Source organism: Podarcis vaucheri, assembly GCF_965113315.1.
Source record: "Podarcis vaucheri genome assembly, chromosome: 15".
Taxonomy (NCBI): domain Eukaryota; kingdom Metazoa; phylum Chordata; class Lepidosauria; order Squamata; family Lacertidae; genus Podarcis; species Podarcis vaucheri.
Window position 1 is genome coordinate 815,096 of NC_138753.1, and position 19,199 is coordinate 834,294.

The 19,199-nt window shown below is 49.4% G+C and overlaps 1 protein-coding gene across 4 annotated transcripts in view; it reads right to left on the bottom strand.

Moving 5' to 3' along the window:
- Nucleotides 1-19,199, bottom strand: part of FOXN1 (forkhead box N1) — a 48,613-nt gene that overhangs the window by 12,541 nt on the left and 16,873 nt on the right. For all 4 annotated transcript variants that reach the window (XM_082201788.1, XM_082201789.1, XM_082201786.1 and 1 more), the window contains exons 2-5: nucleotides 12,762-12,902; nucleotides 10,888-11,394; nucleotides 4,992-5,099; nucleotides 1,825-1,952 (exon numbers count right to left, since the gene is read on the bottom strand). In XM_082201788.1, coding sequence (XP_082057914.1) covers nucleotides 1,825-1,952; nucleotides 4,992-5,099; nucleotides 10,888-11,394; nucleotides 12,762-12,881 — 863 coding nt within the window. In that variant the 5' untranslated portion in view covers nucleotides 12,882-12,902. The remainder of the gene's footprint in view (nucleotides 1-1,824; nucleotides 1,953-4,991; nucleotides 5,100-10,887; nucleotides 11,395-12,761; nucleotides 12,903-19,199) is intronic.

The window sequence follows — 19,199 nt, forward strand, 5'->3', positions numbered from 1 at the left end:
GGAAAAGTCAGGCAACATGCAGCTCTGATTTCTTAAGAGGCGTCCAATCACATTGCGGACAGGCAAGCAACTTTCCAAAATATATAGCAGATCGACACAAAGTCTGGCAATAGAAGGATTGACTGGCAAACAGGCTCATCTTATTTTTATTTATTCAATCAATCATTTATATCACATAATGTCTCCATGGCTTGACTGTAAAAAACAACAACCCTCAAAGCAATTATGAAAAGATAAAATAAGAAAATCAAGAAAAACTTACAGCCATACTTTCAAACATACAAAAAGTTAAAATACGGAGGCAGATTAAAATCACCTCGACTTTCTAGGCATCTGGAAAGGTCTGTCTAAAGAGGAATGTATTTAGCAGGCGCTGAAAAGAGTGCAGCGAAGGCACTTGCTTGACATCAATAGGCAGGGAGTTCCACAGGGCACATGCTGCCACACAAAAATATTGCGTCCTTACCAATGTGGAACAGGGATTATGTGGCACCTGGAACAGAGCCAGTTCGACTGAGCGCAGCAGGTCAAGAGGGTCAGGTGAACCTGTCCAACTTGTTAAAGGCTTTATGTCCTAATAGTAACACCTTGAAGATGGCCCAGTAGCAGATCAGCAACTGGTGCAGATTTCTGAGTCCAGGTGTGATGCTCCTTGTCAGCAGCCGTGCTGCAGCATCCTGCTCTTACGTTGAGGCCCAGGATACCTGAAGGAGCATCTCCACCTCCATCATTCTGCCCGGACACTGAGGTCCAGCTCTGAGGGCCTTCTGACAGTTCCTTCACTGTGAGAAGTGAGGTTACAGGGAACCAGGCAGAGGGCCTTCTCAGTGGTGGCACCTGCCCTGTGGAACGCCCTCCCACCAGATGTCAAGGAAATAAACAACTACCTGACTTTTAGAAGACATCTGAAGGCCGCCCTGTTTAGGGAAGTTTTTAATGTTTGATTTTTTATCGTGGTTTTAATATTCTGTTGGGAGCTACCCAGAGTGGCTGGGGAAACTCAGCCAGATGGGCGGGGTATAAATAATACATTTATTAATTATTATTATTATTATTAATACTGGAACTCGTTGGGGGCACCCCACGAAGCTGGACATTTGGAGGTTCAGGACAGACCACAGCTTGCAGTTGAGCACTGAGGCCTCTTGTGCCTGAGTCCTGCTGGGGGGTTTCCTACATGCCTCTGGTGAGTCAGTGGCTGGTTCTGACGTTCTTCTGACGTCCTCATGGAACCTCCAGGTGCAGAGGCAGTCTATCCAGATCCCTCTGTTCTGTGGGGCATTTGTGAGAACAGGGTTCTCAATGGGCCTTCGGGAAGGCTATTGGCTAGGATCACGACAGAGTCTCCAGGCACAGGGGCAGCCTACCTCCAATTGCCAACTGCAAGACGGGACGGGGCTCTTGCACTCAGGGGTCCTTCTTGTGGGCTTCTGGTGGCCACTGTGTGAACAGGATGCTGGCCTGGTTTGCCCCCTTTGGTAGCCAGGCCTCTTCTCGTGGAGCCTCCAGGTCCAGAGCAGACTATCTTGAGTCCTAGGTTCTTGGGGGTGTTTGGCCACTGCGAGGACAGGGTGGGTGGCCTTTGTCCTGGTCTGGCAGGCTTTTCTGATGTCCTTTTAGACATCACTCCAAAAATCGAAGAGAAAAACCCGAATTTCTCTTTTTCCACCAGCCATTATCTACTGATGCTTTCCATTATGTTTTTATGGATCGTTTTATTGATCTTGCTAGTCTGTCTGTTTTAAGATGCCTTGGGGGGATCTTACGAAAGAGCAGGTTCTAAGCATCCCAATGAGGAAATAAAGTGAAGGTGCAAAGGCTTACCTGTAGGAGTAGATGGGCTTAGGGAACAGGGGCTGGTGGTGCTCTTGGCTGCTGTGCGGGGCGATGCGTTGGTAGGGGTACTGGGAGCTGGAGATGTAGGAGAACGAGTAGCTGTTCCCTGCAGGATACTAGGGACACAAGGAGACGAGAGATGGACCTTCATTGTTTCAAAGGCTAGAGTGCAAAAAACCAAAACAAACTCCAAGAGATTTACAGAAAGGATAACACAATGAACCCATCAGTTTTAAAAAAACACAACACAGGTAAACTACTATTTAAAACATTCATAGAATTGTAGTGTTGGAAATCTGACCCACTGCAATGCAGGGATTACAGCTACAGAATCCCCAACCAAAAATAATTAAAATCAAAATTGCTGTATGAACCTCCATCAAAGTCACAAAGAGGTTATGAAGGCGGCCAGCCCAGGCCCTGGTCTGCAGCCACCATGACTAGTAGCCTTTGCTAGCCCTCTCCCCCTCCACGAACTTGTCTTTTAAAGCCATCTAGCTTGGTGGCCCTCGCTGCCTCCATGTGGGAGGGAGTTCCACAGTCCATCCATGTGCTAACTCCTTGTACTCTGTAAATGAACACCGAGGGTTCTGCGTCTCATTATCCATTATTAGTGTTCCTGAAGGAGCAGCATTCCCGTTGCCTGTACGCATATCTGAGGGAACAGGGAGAGCCCTTCTCAAGGCCGAGGGAGCCCAGGCTGCTTGAGGGGAGGGAGGCGGCCCCAGGAACCGAGCCCAGAAAGCTCTTGGGCAGCCAGGGAAGATGCTGTCTTGTGTTGTGGGCGATATTCTGCTCTCTGCAGCCCGTCCTGGGGAGATTTGCCTGTGGAAGCTGCAAAGCCCTACAGAGGAATATTAATGGCAAGGAGATGGTGTGCCCTTTAAATGTTGCTGTACTAGCTCCGGGCAGCCAGCATGCCCAATGGTTAGGGATGATCAAGGGAACAGAGGGACTCCCCAATGTGGAAAGTTTGCAGCGTTTGGGGCATTTTAAGTAAGTGAGGTGACACGACAGGAATTTATAAAGTTCTGGAGGGCAAGGAGAAAGCAGACAGAGGTGATTTTTTCTCCCACTCATAACATTGGAACTCTGATGAAGCTGAAGGTTAGGAGATGCAGGGCAGATGGAAGAAAGTCCTTCGTCACGCAGCACGGAGTTAACCTGTGGAACTCCCTCCCACAGGAGACAGCGAGAGCTGCCAATTTGGAGGACTTCCAAAGAAGACCGGAGAAATTCTGGGAGGAGGAGATCATGCGGCTGGACGCAGTGAGATCAGGATGCTGGACTAAACGGGCAACGTAAGATCAGCTTATGATCTTACAATGGGAGCTGGAGGAAGAAACGGAGGGCCACAAGTTCACCCCCCTGACGTGCGCATTCTGCATCCGGGGAGGCGTCCAAATCGTTTTTGAACCCCTGCCTTAATAGCTCAGCTGGGATGCTGAGAAGGTGGCGTGAGCCCCCGACATTGAATGCACAGTCCTGGGAGCTGCCGTTTGCCCCAACACCATCAACAAACTTCAATTCCCAGAATTCTTCTTTTTAAATGTCTGGCATGTGTGCTACCAAAGACATGGTCATTGGTTGCAAGATCCCAGTCAGGGGACAGCAAAGCCTTGCTTAGTTATTGCTATCAGTTTGGGGCTCCAAGGAGCCTAAACGGCTGTTGCTGGACTAGATGGGTCACTTTGGGCTTGATCCAGCAAGGATCAGGTCCAACTTGTGGGTTTCCTGCTCTTAATCTTGGGGCTGGGGGCTCAAGCTCCATTTTGGGCGAAAGATTCCTTCCTTGACGTGGGGTAGACTGCATGATGCCCCTTGCAAATCGATGATTCTATTATTCGATTGGGGCATCTGGTCAGCCACTGTGAGAAAAGGGTGCTGAACTAGGTGGAACCCCTTTGGCTGGCCTGACCCAACAGAGGTCTTCTGTTGCTCTCGTGGAACCTCCAGGCCTAGTGGCAGTCTATCTGGATTCCTAGGCTATTTGGCCATGGTGAGGCTGGGCCAGAAGGGACACTGGTCTGATCAAGTGGAGCTTTTCTGGTGCGCTTGGGGGTCAGACCCTGTGCCAGGGCTTTTCTTGGCATCTTGGGCCACATCCTGCCCTCCAGTGAGGCTCCAGGGGTCACCTGCCCCACCCTGCTCACCTGCGGTTCTGGGGCCAGGCGAGGAAGTTCTTTGCTCTGCAATTCTGATTTTATTGGTTTCAGTCTCTCCTTCAGAAGTTGGGGAAGGAGCTGGCGGAGGTGTCCTCATTACGGGCTGTTTTGAAAGGCCATTTCTGTTTTATGAGTTTCAAGGCAGTCGGTGTCAGGTGTGTTATTTCGTTTTTTATAGGCAAATGAAGGACAGCAGAATGGTCCGACCGCCTTTCGGGAGTTTTACGACGGCAAGGCTGGCACCACCGTCCTCATAAGGCGGCGGGTGGGCAGGTGACTCCAGGCCAGCCAGGAGATGGTTTCTGACTGAGTCAGCCTTGACCCAGCAAAACACGAGGCAAATCCGTTCTGCTGGTCAGGGCCAGAAATGAACGAGGACGCTGACCTCCCTGGATGACAGAGAGCTTGGTCAGGCAGTCAGAGGCCAGGATGCTCTGCGGAAGGAATCCGATGATGGCAACCTGGAAGTGGCTCGTTCTGCTGGATCGGGCCCCTGTCCTGCCTGGTCCAGCATCCTGTTCTCACAGTGGCCGACCAGATGCCTTTTTGGGGAAGCCCACCAGCGGGAGCTGAGTGCGAAAGCAACTCTCGTCTCCTGCACTTTCAAGCAACTCATATTCGAGAGCATTGCTGCCTTGGACCGTGGGAATAGAGCGGATTCACTGTGACTGGTAGGCACTGAGAGTCTTAGCTTCTGTGGCCCATCCAGTCCAGATCTCCCAGTGTGAAACGTGCAAGCAGGATTCGAACACAAGAGCAACTCTCTCCCTCCTGCGGTCTCCAGCGGCTGGTATTCAGAAGCATTTCCTGCCTCCGACCGTGGAAGCCCTCAATAGCTCCCTCCTCCATGAAACGTGTGCAATCCTCTTTCAAAAGGGGTTAGTGATTGTCAGCGTCTCCTGCAGGAAGGAGTTCCGTAGTTCAGCTGCTGCACACTGCAATCTGGGTGCCACTATTGTTGTGGGTGGGGGTCACCCCATCCTGTCTTACCTGGTGGAAAGGATGAGAGGGGCAATACATCTGGGGGGCCTGAGGTTGGTAGCAGTAGGGGCTGGTCTGTTCCTCCAACGGTGGGGTCTTCAGCTTGACCTCTGTTTCCTGGTGGATGAGAGAAGAATGTCATGGTGCCATGTTAAAAAAAACCCAAACCCCAAAACCTCAGGTGTGGGAAGCCTGTGTTGGTACTACTTGAAGTGAGAGCTGGACCATAAAGAAGGCTGATCGCTGAAGAATGGATGCTTTTGAATTATGGTGCTGGAGGAGACTCTTGAGAGTCCCATGGACTGCAAGAAGATCAAACCTCTCCATTCTGAAGGATATCAGCCCTGAGTGCTCACTGGAAGGACAGATCCTGAAGCTGAGGCTCCAAGACTTTGGCCACCTCATGAGAAGACTCCTTGGAAAAGACCCTGATGTTGGGAAAGATGGAGGGCACAAGGAGAAGAGGACGACGGAGGACGAGATGGTGAGGCTACTGACATGAGTTTGACCAAACTGCGGGAGGCAGTGGAAGACAGGAGTGCCTGGCGTGCTCTGGTCCAGGGGGTCACAAAGAGGTGGACACGACTAAACTACTCAACAACAACAACTACTACTACTACTCCTCAGAGTAGAGCCACAATGAAATGAACAGGTAGCTTAGATCCATTCGTTCTAAGGGGTCTACCCTGAGGAGGACCAGCGATTGAGCTCATGGACATGAAGGTGAGGGTTGGAAGATTCAGGGCCGATAAAAGGCAGGACTTTTTCATGAACCCCATAAATAAACTGTGGAACTCACTCCAGCAGGAGGTCAAGTGGGATGGCTTTAAAAGTTCAAGCAAATTCATGGAAGAAGAGAGGGCTATCAATGGCTTTGGGGCTTTGAAATTCTGAATCGTGTCGTGCAAAATAAAAATTGCAAGCCTAATGCATATATTAGGGGAAAGTGGCTGCCAAATGTTTATGTGAGTTAAAATAAAGCTCAAAGATGTGTTCTGTTAGTGGAAACGGCTTGCTGGGAAATGTGTTTATGTAGAAAAGTGTCTATTGGGAGAAAAAGGCACAGAAATGTAGTTTTTTTTAGTATTTAAAAAATTGCAAGCTGATGAAGAAATGAAGCAAATTGGGCTGAAAGATGGAAAAATGAAAAACTGAAACGTCCAGATTCTTCCACCCTAATGTTATGAGTTTGGGGAAAGTAGACTGTATGCAAAGACCCTTCTAATCCCTGCATCCAGCAAGTGTTAAACTCCAATGAAGGCTCCTAATTCTTGGAATAGCCAGACTAACCTCCTGGTGATGTGCAAAGGGATGGGCAGTAATGTGACCTAGAAGTAAAACAGCAACCAGGGGAAAGAGCCACAGCAACGTTTGAGAGCCGTATTTGATTTCTGTTTGACTGCCGCTATGGGAGCAGCAAGACCATTTTTGGGTGTAATAACAATAATAGTAATAGTAGTAATAATAATAATAATAATAATAATAATAATAATAATAATAATAATATTTATACCCCACCCAACTGGCTGGGTTTCCCCAGCCACTCTGGGCGGCTTCCAACAAAATAATAAAATAGAATAGTCCGTCAAACATTAAAAAGCTTTCCTAAATTGCTGGAAACTCCCCCAGGTTGTATATATGTGTAAACAAGCCATATTATTATTAATAATAATAATTGAATTTATATACCGCCTGATACAAGGAGGTCTTAGGGCAGTTCACAGAATAAAATCAAAATATAAAACCACAAAATACATAATCAAAATAAAGACAACAACCCAATAATTCTCCACCCCCCAAAAGAAACAGCAACCACATTTTAAAAGGGCATAGGATGTCAATCAAATCAACCAAAGGCCTGGTTAAAAAGGAACGTTTTTTGCCTGGCGCTTGAAGTGTAAAATGAAGGCACCAGGTGAACTTCCCTGGGGAGAAGCCTTCCCAGAACCTTTTGAGAAGGTGGCACATGAAGAAGGGCCTCGGAAGATGATCTCAGGGTCTGGGTAGGTTCATCTGGAAAGAGGCGGTCCTTGAGATACTGTGACCCTGAGCCCTTTAAGGCTTTCTAGGTCAAAACCAGCACTTTGAACTGAGCCTGGAAACTGATTGGTAGCCAGTGCGGTCAGACTAGGATCGCCAGTGTAATGTGCTCAAACCGCCTTGTTCCGGTGAGCAACCTGGCCATCGAATTCTGCACCAGCTAAAGTTCCCAAATCGTCTTCAGAGACATATATCATAAAGACACCACAGTCTCTGCTCTGCTTCATTTCCAAAAGGAAACACAAATGGTGGGACCCCAGAATCTTGCACTGGTCAGAAACTGGGGTGCCATTCAACAATAACAGGATCAGAAGCAGGTAGCAGCGGGGTGAGGCCAGAGGGGGACCCTCTAGTCCAGACTTCCTTGAACTCGGCCCTCCAGATGTTTTGAGACTACAATTCCCATCATCCCTGACCACTGGGTCCTGCTAGCTTGGGATCATGGGAGTTGTAGGCCAAAAACATCTGGAGGGCTGAGTTTGAGGAAGCCTGTGTCTAGTCTAACCTCCTGTCCTCATCTGGGGCCACCCAGATGCCCCCAAACGAAGACCACAAGCCGGACACAAGAGCCCTCTTCCTTCGCTCGGTTCCCAGAAACTGGAATTCAGAGGCATTTCCTTCCACCGGTTGTGGAGGCAGAGTGCGGCCATCCCCACTAGCAGCCACTGACGACCTCCCTAAATTTATCTAACCCTCTTTTAAAGCCATCCAAGATGGTGGCTGTCAACACCTCCTGGTTTGGGGAAGAAACGGCAATTGGGTTTTCTGCACAATAACATTTGTTCCCATCTAGCAGGTTTTCCAAAGGCAAAACCGCTTGGATGCATACCTAGAAAAGCATTGGACACTATATATATAAAAAAGAAGAAAAAACTTCCTCTCTTTTCCAACACATGAAAGAAACAGGACACGAAATTAATTTTGCAGATTCCAAATTGCTCTTTAACATGGAACATCACCACAAGAGAATAATCATGGAAGCCATCGAGATAGAGAAACACCCTCACAACATGAACAAGCGTGACGACACGTCCCGCCTGCCAGACATCTGGAAATTAGCCCTCCCCACAAAAACCGACACCAGAACCAGAGGCACACAGAACGCCGTCACCAATCAACCACACCAGACCCAAACCCAGACCCTCTCCACAGACATATTACAGACTCCATCCAGTAGCCAAACTATAGTGGCACCTCCGGATGCTGCACCCCCCTGCAATCCCTACACAGATCTGGCTGGCACAAGGCACAAAACCACAGCTCGCCCCTATACACGAAGCCAAGCCAGAGCACAACTAAATGCAGCACAGCCATCTTCTCAGAAAAACTCTTCACAAGCTCAAGAGGTCAAGACACAAAAGCTTTAGCAACTAATCTACACTTAATGACCCACCCAGTGGTATTCAGAATATCACTCATGAAATCACTCAAGATATCCCTCAAGTAATTAAGGAACAAAAGAAGAAGAGGCACACTAATCTAGGAACTTCCTCTCTGCCCAGAACGTTGGAGGCTATACACCACACCCCTCAACAGTATTTATAGGAACTCAAACACCAGATTCTGCTCTGTTCCAGTAACAAGAAGCCGAAAGCACCAGCCTGAAGATGACGAGTGAGACCTCGTCGAAACGTCGCACAGACACCCCGACTCTTACACGGGAAGACACCCGAAGACACCAAAACCTGCATATATATATATATATATATATATATATATATATATATATATATATATATATAACAATTTCAATTAATCCCTTCACCTCCCCCCCCGCAGCCCAGCACTTCCCTCCACAAGTGTGTGATCTTCTTTACCTACTATTATTTTTGTTATTGTTGCGTTATTCAATTTATTTGTTATCCCATCCTTGATATATTATTACCCTATCTCCTTGTGCCTTTTAAACTTTTCCATGTTAATTTTTAAATTCCAGCTCTGACTTTTTTCATTGGAGATATATAGTTTGGAGTTGTTTGTTGTAAAGAATGTATATAAAGAATGTATATAAAGAAGGTACAGGGTTATAAAGACCAGGAATAGCCGCCTGAGAAACAGTTTCTACCCAAATGCAATTCTGGTTTTAAACGCAGTATAAGGAGTCTCTATAGGAGTATATTGTATTTTAAAATGGGGTTTCAGAGTTTTTAGGGTGTTTTGAATGTCTTATGTAGATTTTTCAATTTCATTGTTCTGTATGGGACAATGACAATAAACAGATCATATCGTGTGTGAATAATTGTTTTTTTTAAAAAATGGGGGGGGAGCAAAAAAGCAAGAAGAAGAAGAAGAAAAGAAAATAGGAAAAGCATTGGACAAAAGGAAGGCCGCTCGGACTCCTGCTTTCTAGGCATGGATGGGGCAAGCGGGAGGAGCCCAGAGATTGGTCGCTGGGAAAGGGCCAGCGGACTCTTTGGTGTCTCTAAGAAACACCTTTCGCACTGATTCTGCTGCAGTTGCAGCCGGAATGTACTGTACAGAGAAGGCTTGGCTCCTTTGCAATCCTGTGCAACTCCAGAATACGTCTTGCCAGCCAGGAGACCTTGTGACTGTTACACCTCTAATTAAAGCAGCAAGTGATTTTAAAATGTCTTAATTAATGGGTATAACGCATCTCTTTTCCTCTCTTTTCTTTGGCCGGTCTGTAGAGCCTAAGACCGAAAGTTAAACAGAGAGAGGAGTGTGTGGATGTGCTGCTTTCGGGGGTGATCTCCTTGAAACAGCTTTGGGCGCCTAAGAAGACCAGAAGAGCAGCCTGCAGGATCAGGCCAGTGGGAGCCTCCCTGGTCCAGCCTCCTGCTCTCACGGTGGCCAGCCAGATGCCCGTTTTGAGCAGCCTGCCTTCAGGATCCAAACCCTCTCCTTTCCGGAGGCTTCCAGAAACTGGTATTCAGAAGGGTTGCTGCTTCTCCATGAATTCGCCTAAGCCTCTTTCAAAGCCATCCAAGTTGGTGGCCATCACTGTCTCCCGCAGCAGCGGGGAGTTCCGCAGTTTAACTTTGAGTGAAGAAAGACTTCTCTTTCGTCTCACCGGGACATCCCAGCATTCAGCTTCATGGAATTCTAGTGTTACGAGAGAGGGAGGAAAACTTCTCTCTATCTACTCTCTCCAGGCCAGGTTTATCATTTTACAAACTTAAACCATGTCACCTCCTAATCACTACTTCTCTAAACTGAAAAGTAGGGGACTCACTTCCTCCCCTCAATCATTTGCCCCTTTTCTGACCCTTTCCAGCGCTACAATATAGTTTTGAGGGGAGGCAGCCAGGGCACAAATCCGATCGCACCAGAGATTTGTATTATGATATTGGCAGTTTTCTTTCCAACATCTTTCCTAATGATCCTTAGCATGGCGTTTGCATTTTTCATGGCTGCCGCACACGGCACTGACATCTCCATTGAGCTGTGCACTTTCTTCATGGCCTGTGCGGTTTTCTATACCTCTGCCATGCGCTGCAACTCTCAGACGCTTCGACTTCACCCCCAAAGGCACACTCCTCCATTGTCTGTCGAGACAGACGGAGGCCAGCTATCATCTTGCGTCTTCCTTGACTCTTAAAAAGCCTTAAATGCTGCAACCCTTTCCCCATCCCTTTGATCATTTTGGTGGATGTAATAACTGTAAAAAATTTTTATCCAGAAGGGAGCCTGAGGGTCATCCAGTCCAACCCGCTGCAATCACAGCTGAAGAATACCTGGCAGGTGGCCACCCAACCTCTGCTTCAAAACCTCCAAGGAAGGAGAGTGCACCACCTTCTGAGGTCATGGAAGCATAGAACCGTAGAGTGGGGACCCCCGAGCATAACCTAATTTGAACCCACCTCCTAAGGAATGCCGCCATTTAATTAGAATGAGCCCAACTCACCATAGCCTGGGGGTGATGTTCCTGCCCAGGGTTGCAATACTGCAGGCCGTTGCACCAGGCTGGCTCGGAGGAGAGGCTGGGAAGGTGTGCCAGATACATCTCTGCCTCCCTAGTCATGGTGGGCCCACACATCTCCTCAAAGCCCTCCATGCTGGCTGCCTTGAACAGGTGTCCGTCCATGGCCAGGGCCTGCTGAGCTTCTGGGAAGGTCTCCTCCGGGAACTGCCTCTTGTAAGGGTGGAAAGGGGTGTTGCGGAGGGAGCTCTTGAACCGGCCACAGGTGCCGGCCGCGCTCTCCTCGTAGCTGTAGTGCCTGAACTTCTCGGCACCGCCGGAAGGGACCCTGAAGGTTTCCTGCTCAGCTGGGTTACCTTGGCCAGCGGAGAACCTCCCGTAGATGTGCTCAGGGGGCGGGGAGGAGGTGCTGGAGCTCGGGGAGGACTCCGAGTGCGTCCTCTCGGTCCGGGGCTCGCCATCATACGACGGGCAGCAGAAGCCGGGGGTCTCCTGAAAGCAGAGGCATAGCAAGGTCAGGGGGTACCCGGTGCAATTTTCTTTTTTGTTAACCCCCACATTGCAATTTTTGGGAACGTTGCCCAGAGGTGTTGAGCTTTTTAAAGGGAGGGTTGGTGCGAAACAGATACAGTAGTACCTCAGGTTACAGACACTTCAGGTTACAGACTCCGCTAGCCCAGAAATGGTACCTTGGGTTAAGAACTTCACTTCAGGATGAGAACAGAAATCATGCGGTGGCAGCATAGCGGGAGGCCCTTTAGCTAAAGTGGTGCTTCAGGTTAAGAACAGTTGCAGGTTAAGAACAGACCTCCGGAACAAATTAAGTACTTAACCCGAGGTACCACTGTACACCCACAGATCACGCAAATCCGACTGGCGATCACATGGAACCGTATCAGCGCCACCAGATGGGGGTGCAAGCATCGCCTGCCGGGGGTGCCAGCGCCGGCCACTGATCACGGAAATCTGACTGCCGATCGCATAAAACCACCCACCGGGGATGCAAGCGCCGGCCGCTTGGGGGTGCGAACCCCGCCGGCCGGGGGTGCCAGGCTGATCGCTGGCCGTATTTGCATGATCAGCAGACGGATTAGCCCAACGACGATCGCGCCAATCACAAAAGTCCACCTGCTGGGGGTGCAAGCGCTGCCATGACGATCCACCCAGAGGGATTTTGTCTCCCCTCCCAGGCATGGCACCTGGGATGAACCGCACCCCCCTTGCGACGCCCCTGCCTGAAAGCCACCAAACACCTTTGGGGAGGGTTAGGTCACTGTGAAAGCAGATACCGGGCAGGTAGAAGGTCCCAGGTTCTTTCCCCAATGGCATCACAAGGTAGGGAGTCCCGGCCTGCCCAGGCAATAACTCCTCATCCAGTCTACCCCCCCCAAAAAAACCCCCAAACCCAGCTGGGCACTATTCCCAACCATCCCTACAAGATAAGTAAGTCAAGCTCTATGGTGAGCACACCATAAACTCCACAGGCAAAACACCCCCTAGACCTAGGGGAGATCTCTGACTTGGGCAGGTGAGCCTTGGGGTTCATTCCATTTTATCCTCACAACAATCAAGGTGAGCTACATGGCTGAGTGGGGGATTTGAACCCTGGTCTCTCCTGGGTTCTAGTCTGACACTCTAACCACTAGGCGACGCTGGCTCATTACGTGATGTCAACAGACTCCAGCTCCCATCAGCCCCCGTGGCCCCAATGGTCAGGCGGGCTGGGAGCTGATGTCCAGCAGGAACACCTCTTCTGGACAGACACTGGTCAAGCGGGGAAGAAAACGCACGGCCATTCTCACCTGCGTTGCAGGGGGCTGGACTAAATGGCCTCCGGGGGTCTCTTCTAGGATTCTCACCTGCTGGATGGGGGACCCCGAATTGTCATGGGTCTGCATCCGGTCGCCGCGTGGGTTGCTGTCCAGAGAATCCGAAGGCGAAAAGGTAATGCTAGATTGGTCTTGGAGCAGTGAAACCATCCCCGACGCCAGCCAAGAATCCTGTTTCAACAGAGAAAAACAGCCAGCCGGGGAAATAAATACATGACCTCAGATGAATTGGAGACTTTCTGAGCTTCACAACAGGATGCACTTCAGTGCCTCTGATCCCAAGGAAAGGAGCTGGGCTTCCGTCTCCCTGAAATCAAGAGGATGGCTGTCGCCGGTCCTGTTGGTTTTGACGGGACAAGGGGGTGAATTTTCACTCAGTTGTTCATCTGCCAGGTGGTGGGTTCAGGAGGTAAGAAGAGGTGCTGGATCAGGCCCATGGCCCATCTAGTCCACCATCCTGTTCTCACAGTAGTCAAATGCCCATCAGTACCTAGGACTCGGGATAGACTGCCTCTGGGAATGGAGGCTCCATAAGTGCACCAGGAGAGCCTTTCTGGATCAGGCCACAGGGGGGCAGCCCCATGCCCCAAAGGGAAGTCCCCTAGCAGGATCCAAGCACAAGCAACTGGGATACAGAAGCATCCCTGCCTCCAGCTGAGCCATCATGCCCAGCAGCCATCAAGACTCATCTCCTCCTCCATGAATTTGTCCAATTCCCTTTTAAAGCCACCCAGGTTGGTGGCTATCACTGCCTTCTGTGGGAGGGAGTTCCACAGTCCAACTCTTCTCTGCACGAAGGAGGTCTTTCTTTCCCCGGTCCTGAATATTCAGGGGGTGACCCTGCCTTGTAACTTTGTGAGAGCGGAATAAAAGGATTTCCCTATCCACTTTCCATCAAAGCGCCATACAAGAGCATATAAATAGAGCAAAAGCCCACCATTGCCACCTGCAGAAGCCCACAACCCTGGCCAGACAAGCGGCTTTGAATCCCCCAAAACTGCCTACTTCTTGATATTTAAGAAGAGTTGGCTCCGGCGACTTTGAGCTCTCCTTTGCGAAACCTGGGATGGAAAGGCGACTGCTTTACGGCTCTTGTAAGGGGAGCAGAATGCAGCCGGCACCTCTGACAATCCAGAGAGGCACCTGCAAACTTTTTTTATTTCGCCTGGAATGCCTTCCTCGCAATCTCTGAACCTCCCGGGGCTTTTACACCCGGTTTCCGTTGCTGATCCCCCTGGGCGGCAAACATTTCAGCAGAACTTACTCATGATAAAACATCCTTTCCCCCCACCCCCACCCCCCTTTGAACTACAAAAGAGACTTTTTAGCATTTTTACAACCCTGCCTCTTTGTTTAATCCGAAACTGATAGATGAGGCTGGAACTTCCAGAGATAAACCCTTTGGGTGCAAAATCTGGGCGAAAGTTGCGGGAGACTGACAGGGCCCACGAAGAGGGCGCCCCAGATTTCTTGGGGCCACAGGGCAGTTTGGTTTTGCTTGGTTTCTACATCTGCTTGTAACCTTTCTAAACAAAAATCCGGATGGAGATTCATCAGCATTTTCTGTGCAAATTTCTCCTCAATGTACACATGCACACATTTTACTTACCGGTAATATATGGATTTTTGAAAGAACCTCCCCCAGAAGCATGCTTTATCTTATTTCCTCTAATAACACACATTTCTCTCCCCCACTTCGCTGGAAAACCACACCACAATGTTTGGAGGAATGCAACTGTTACGAGACAGCTGCATTCACACGTTCAGTTTGTTGTTTTCAGGTTGCGAACTGAGTGAATCTCTCTCTGCTCCCTAACAAAAACGCCCAAGGGCCCTGCCCTCTCCTTTGCCTAGATTTGACGCTCTGGGGTTTTCCACAGGGAACTTATTTCATTTCACTCGCCACACTCTTGTTTGCCAGGATGAGTGCTTTGTAAATAACAAGTTAATGAGCCATTTATGCAATTGATAAGAGAAGATGGCACCGCCTTAAAATCAGGAAAAGGGGGAAAGGAAAAAAACCAGACGTGAATGCTAGAAAACTCAATAGAACTGTGGTAAGGGGAACCAGATCTGTAAGCCTCATCTACCTTCCTAACAGTCAATTTTAAAATTATTATTATTATTATTATTATTATTATTATTATTATTATGCAAGAGGACTGGAGAAATCCATGGAAGAGGAGAGGGCTATCGATGTCAACAATGGCTCTTCTCCACAGTCGGAAGCAGTGTGCTTCTGAACAGGGATCTGGGACAGTGGCATGAGGTGAAATATTTAGTAGGGGGACAAGTTAGGGCTGCCAGAGGTTGCGAGGGCAATTGTGGGGGCTGATGTCCCACACGTGTGGCATCCCGATGTCCTGTGGTTGCGCGCATGAGCAATGTGCCTCCCTTCCTAAGCCAGGAATTTGGGCAAGAGGCACCAGGCTTTAATACTTTAATACTCTAATTTAGCAGGAACATTTAGGGGACCAGCCTCACCCCCCTAGTCCACTGACTGCATGCGACTGGTCTGGAAACCGCAGGAGGGGAGAGGGCCCTTGGGCTCAAATCCTGCTTGCAGGTTTCCCAACAGAGGCACCCGACCGGTTGGCCACCATGAAAACAGGATGCTGGAGTCGGTGGTCCCCTTTGGCCGGATCCAGCAATGGGTGCATACCCCCAAGGTTTAAGCCAAGCAGCATCACAGCTCCCACCTATTGCTGGCCTACAGCTCGGGCCGCATGGTATATTTTTAGGTCCCATTCTCAGCATCTCTCATAAAGTGCGTCTCCTGTTTGTGCAAAGGTGACCAGAACCGCACAAGCTCTTCCAAACGAGGTTGCGCCATAGATTCACGTAATGGCATTGCGGTATTTTTTCAGGGTTTGGAGGCGCAACCCCACTTAGGAGAGCAAAGGCATGGCTGCTTGAGTTTCTAGCGGGACGGATGGCAGCCAGCCAAGGCTGAGATTGCTCCTGACCAACGACCAAAGCCCCGTGTCTCCGCCGCACTCTGCAAATGGTGCGTGGCCATCGCCACTTCCCCTCGGATTAGATGCCTGCTTTGAAAAAATCAAGGAAGTGGAAAGCGCTTGGAGAGGCGACGCTGGCCAAGCTCCTTCGCTTGCGTGACTGACGGGTCCGGTCAGCGAGCCAGGCCTGAACCCGGCCCCCGTTTCGTTCTCGCTCTTGGATTCCCGAGGGCCGCTATTCTGGCGACACCTCTTTGCCGCTCGCGCATCTTGCACCGCTGCTGTGCTGGATGCCAGGTGCTGCTGCTCCCGAGCAGGCCTCCCGTGTCCCCGGAGGCTGAGATCAACTTTCACTGGAAGGCGGCGTGTTGGATGATCCCCAATTCGTAATTCATCCTCTGCTCTACATGCCTCCGAGGAAGTGCGTGATCCCAGGTTGACACCGGTGTTTCTGATCTTCCCCCTTCTCCCCCACCCCTTCCCCAAAGCACTAAATCACCCTCTTCCCAACCCCCCTTCCTTCCTTCTGGGATTCACTCCCATGCCTCTTGGTTCGAGTAAGAGCCAGAGCGTTGGAATAGGACCCCAAATCACCTCCACACCAGGATTCTTTAGCTGGGATATCCTGGCGGGTCCCTTCCATCTCCACAATCCTCTGATTCTAGATGGTACCACCACCATCAAGTTGCATCTCATTTCCTCATTTATTGCATTTTTCTCCCAGGAGCAGGAGGGGGAAGACGTGATTCTTCTCCTCATCCTTTAATCCCTCCAACAGCCCCGCGAGGTAGCTCAGGTGGAGAGGCAATAACTTGGGCCAGGCTCACCCAGTGATAGCTTCGTGGCTGAGCGGGAGGATTCGAACCCTGCTCTCTCCCCAGGCCTTAGCCTGACCCTCTAACCACTACACCGCACTGTCTCTCTAGCAAAGAGTGTGGCTGGAGAACCAGGCAGGCGGCCTTGTGGGATCAGCAAGGAAGGCTCCGTGGCAGGAGAGATAAGAGCCTCGAGAGCAGCCACAAAACAAACCACGGCAGATTCCCTTTTTTGCAGCCACAGCAACACAGCCACAGCATGACCTCAGAAGAAGAGGAGCAGGAGGAGGCAGCTTTGTGCGGCACCTTTGAGTCTTCCAGGGTGGGGTTCAGGGGTTGAGTCAGCAGCTGGGTGGGGACGGGCCCAGGAGGGCGAGGTGGGGGAATGGCTGGCCTCTGGATTCCTGAGTCAAAACACCTTGTCTCTGATCTCCATCAGATCCAGATTGCGGCAGGTTTGGCCCACAAAGTGTGTATTCCTGCCTGGTGGTGTGAAAGGCTCCTCCTTTGGATTTCCACACGTGCCCAAAACATCCCTGGTGATTTCATGGAATCGTGCAGTCGGAAGGGGCCCCTGAGGGACATCTAGTCCAACCCCCTGCAATTGCAGGAAGCAGAGCTGAAGAATCCCAGACAATCTCTGCTTGAAAACCTCCAAGGAAGGAGAGTCCACCACCTTCCAAGGGAGATCATTGAACTGTTGAAATTCCTTCCTGATGTTTAGTCAGAAAATCCTTTCTTGCAACTTGAAGCCCTGGGTTCGAGTCCTACCCTCCAGAGCAGGAGAAAACACGCTTGCCTCCTCCTCCAGGTGACAGCCCTTGAGATATTTGAAGATGGCTCTATCTCAGTCTCCTCTTTTCCAGGCTAAACATACCCAGCGCCTTCAACCGTTCCTCATCAGGCTTCACTTTCTGACTCTTGATCATCTTGGTTGCCCTCCTCTACACACCTTCCAGCTTGCAAATGCCATTTTTTAACTGGGGTGCCCAGCACTGAACACAGGACTCCAGGCAGCGCCTGACCAAGGCAGAGCAGAGTGATACTATTACCTCCCTAGATCTGGAAACTAGACGTCTCTTGATGGCAGCCTAGAATTGTGTTTGCTTTTTTTGCTGCTGCATCACACTGTTGCCTCATGTTACCTTTGTGGTGCACCAAGACCCCTCAATCCTTTTCACAGGTCATCTCTCAGAGTGCCAGGCTAACTGACTCTTTGCTCCAGCAAGTGAATGGCATGATAACGTGGCTTTCAAGTTGGTAGCAGGGCTGGCGATAACAGAAGCCGGAGAAAGCAGACAAATCACCCAGAAGAGGCTAGTTACGTCTCTCCTTTTCTTTGATGAGGTTTCTGCTTCATGCTAACAGCTTAAACAGTAATGCTGTGTGAAGGTGTTAATTTTACTGCATGCAGTGTACTTAAAGAAAATGTTATGAAACATTTGCCAAAATGTATAAGACAAGAACTAATGAGTGCTGGAAATGTAAAGGAAGGTATCTTTTACTACATGTGGTGGACTTGTAAAGAGGTAAAGGCTTTCTGGGAAAAGATATATAATGAGTTAAAGAAAATGTTGAAAAATACTTTTGTTGAAAAACCAGAAGTCTTTTTATTGGTTATAGTGGCTGAAGAGATACCAAGGGAAGGTAAAAGATTGTTTATGTATGCAACAACTGCGGCAAGAATTCTTTACAAGAAGTACCAACGAAAGAAGAGGGGCCGATGAAGATGTTGGACTATGCAGAATTGGCGAAGCTGGCGGGAAAAACCCGAAACCAGCAAGATCAAGCATTCCAAAAGGACTGGGGCACATTTATACGATATCTGAAAGATTATTGTAAGCAATTAACATCACTAGCAGGGTTGTCTGAAGACTCGCAACGAGAAATTTTCTACCTTTCTATATTTACAGTGGTACCTCGGGTTAAGAACTTAATTAGTTCTGGAGGTCTGTTATTAACCTGAAACTGTTCTTAACCTGAAGCACCACTTTAGCTAATGGGGCCTCAGCTTCAGAATCTGTCCTTCCAGTGAGCACTCAGGGCTGATTTCCTTCAGAATGGAGAGGTTTGATCTTCTTGCAGTCCATGGGACTCTCAAGAGTCTCCTCCAGCACCAGAATTCAAAAGCATCAATTCTTCAGCCATCAGCCTTCTTTATGGTCCAGCTCTCACTTCCATACATCACTACTGTGAAAACCATAGCTTTAACTATACAGACCTTTGTTGGCAAGGTGATGTCTCTGCTTTTTAAGATGCTGTCTAAAGAGCCAGGGATGTATAGTGGAGTGTTATGATGTGAACGTATATTATAAAATGGAAATGAAAAAAAAATGATCATGGGGTTGAAGTGTGTGTGTAATCATGGATCAACACCACAGCACTGGGAAACAGGTCATTCCTAGCAGGCCAGCCTAACTCCATCCTCCTGTACAATTAAGTGTTGCAATGTCTTCGCCTGCAATAGGGAGTGAGATGGTCCTGGCAACCTGTCATTTGAAACAAGCCAATGTGGTGCGCCTCAAGTGTATCTCAGGGAGACCTTTGCATACCTTGAGGAGGGATTACTCCGGCACACTATTTCCTCTGCCAATGTGCTCTGTTCTGTTCTGGAGCAGGTGGCTGCTGGTGCCCATTGGGGCGAGTAAGGTGGGCGACAGGCAGCCCCAGCGGTAGGCAGGACCAGAACCAGTGAC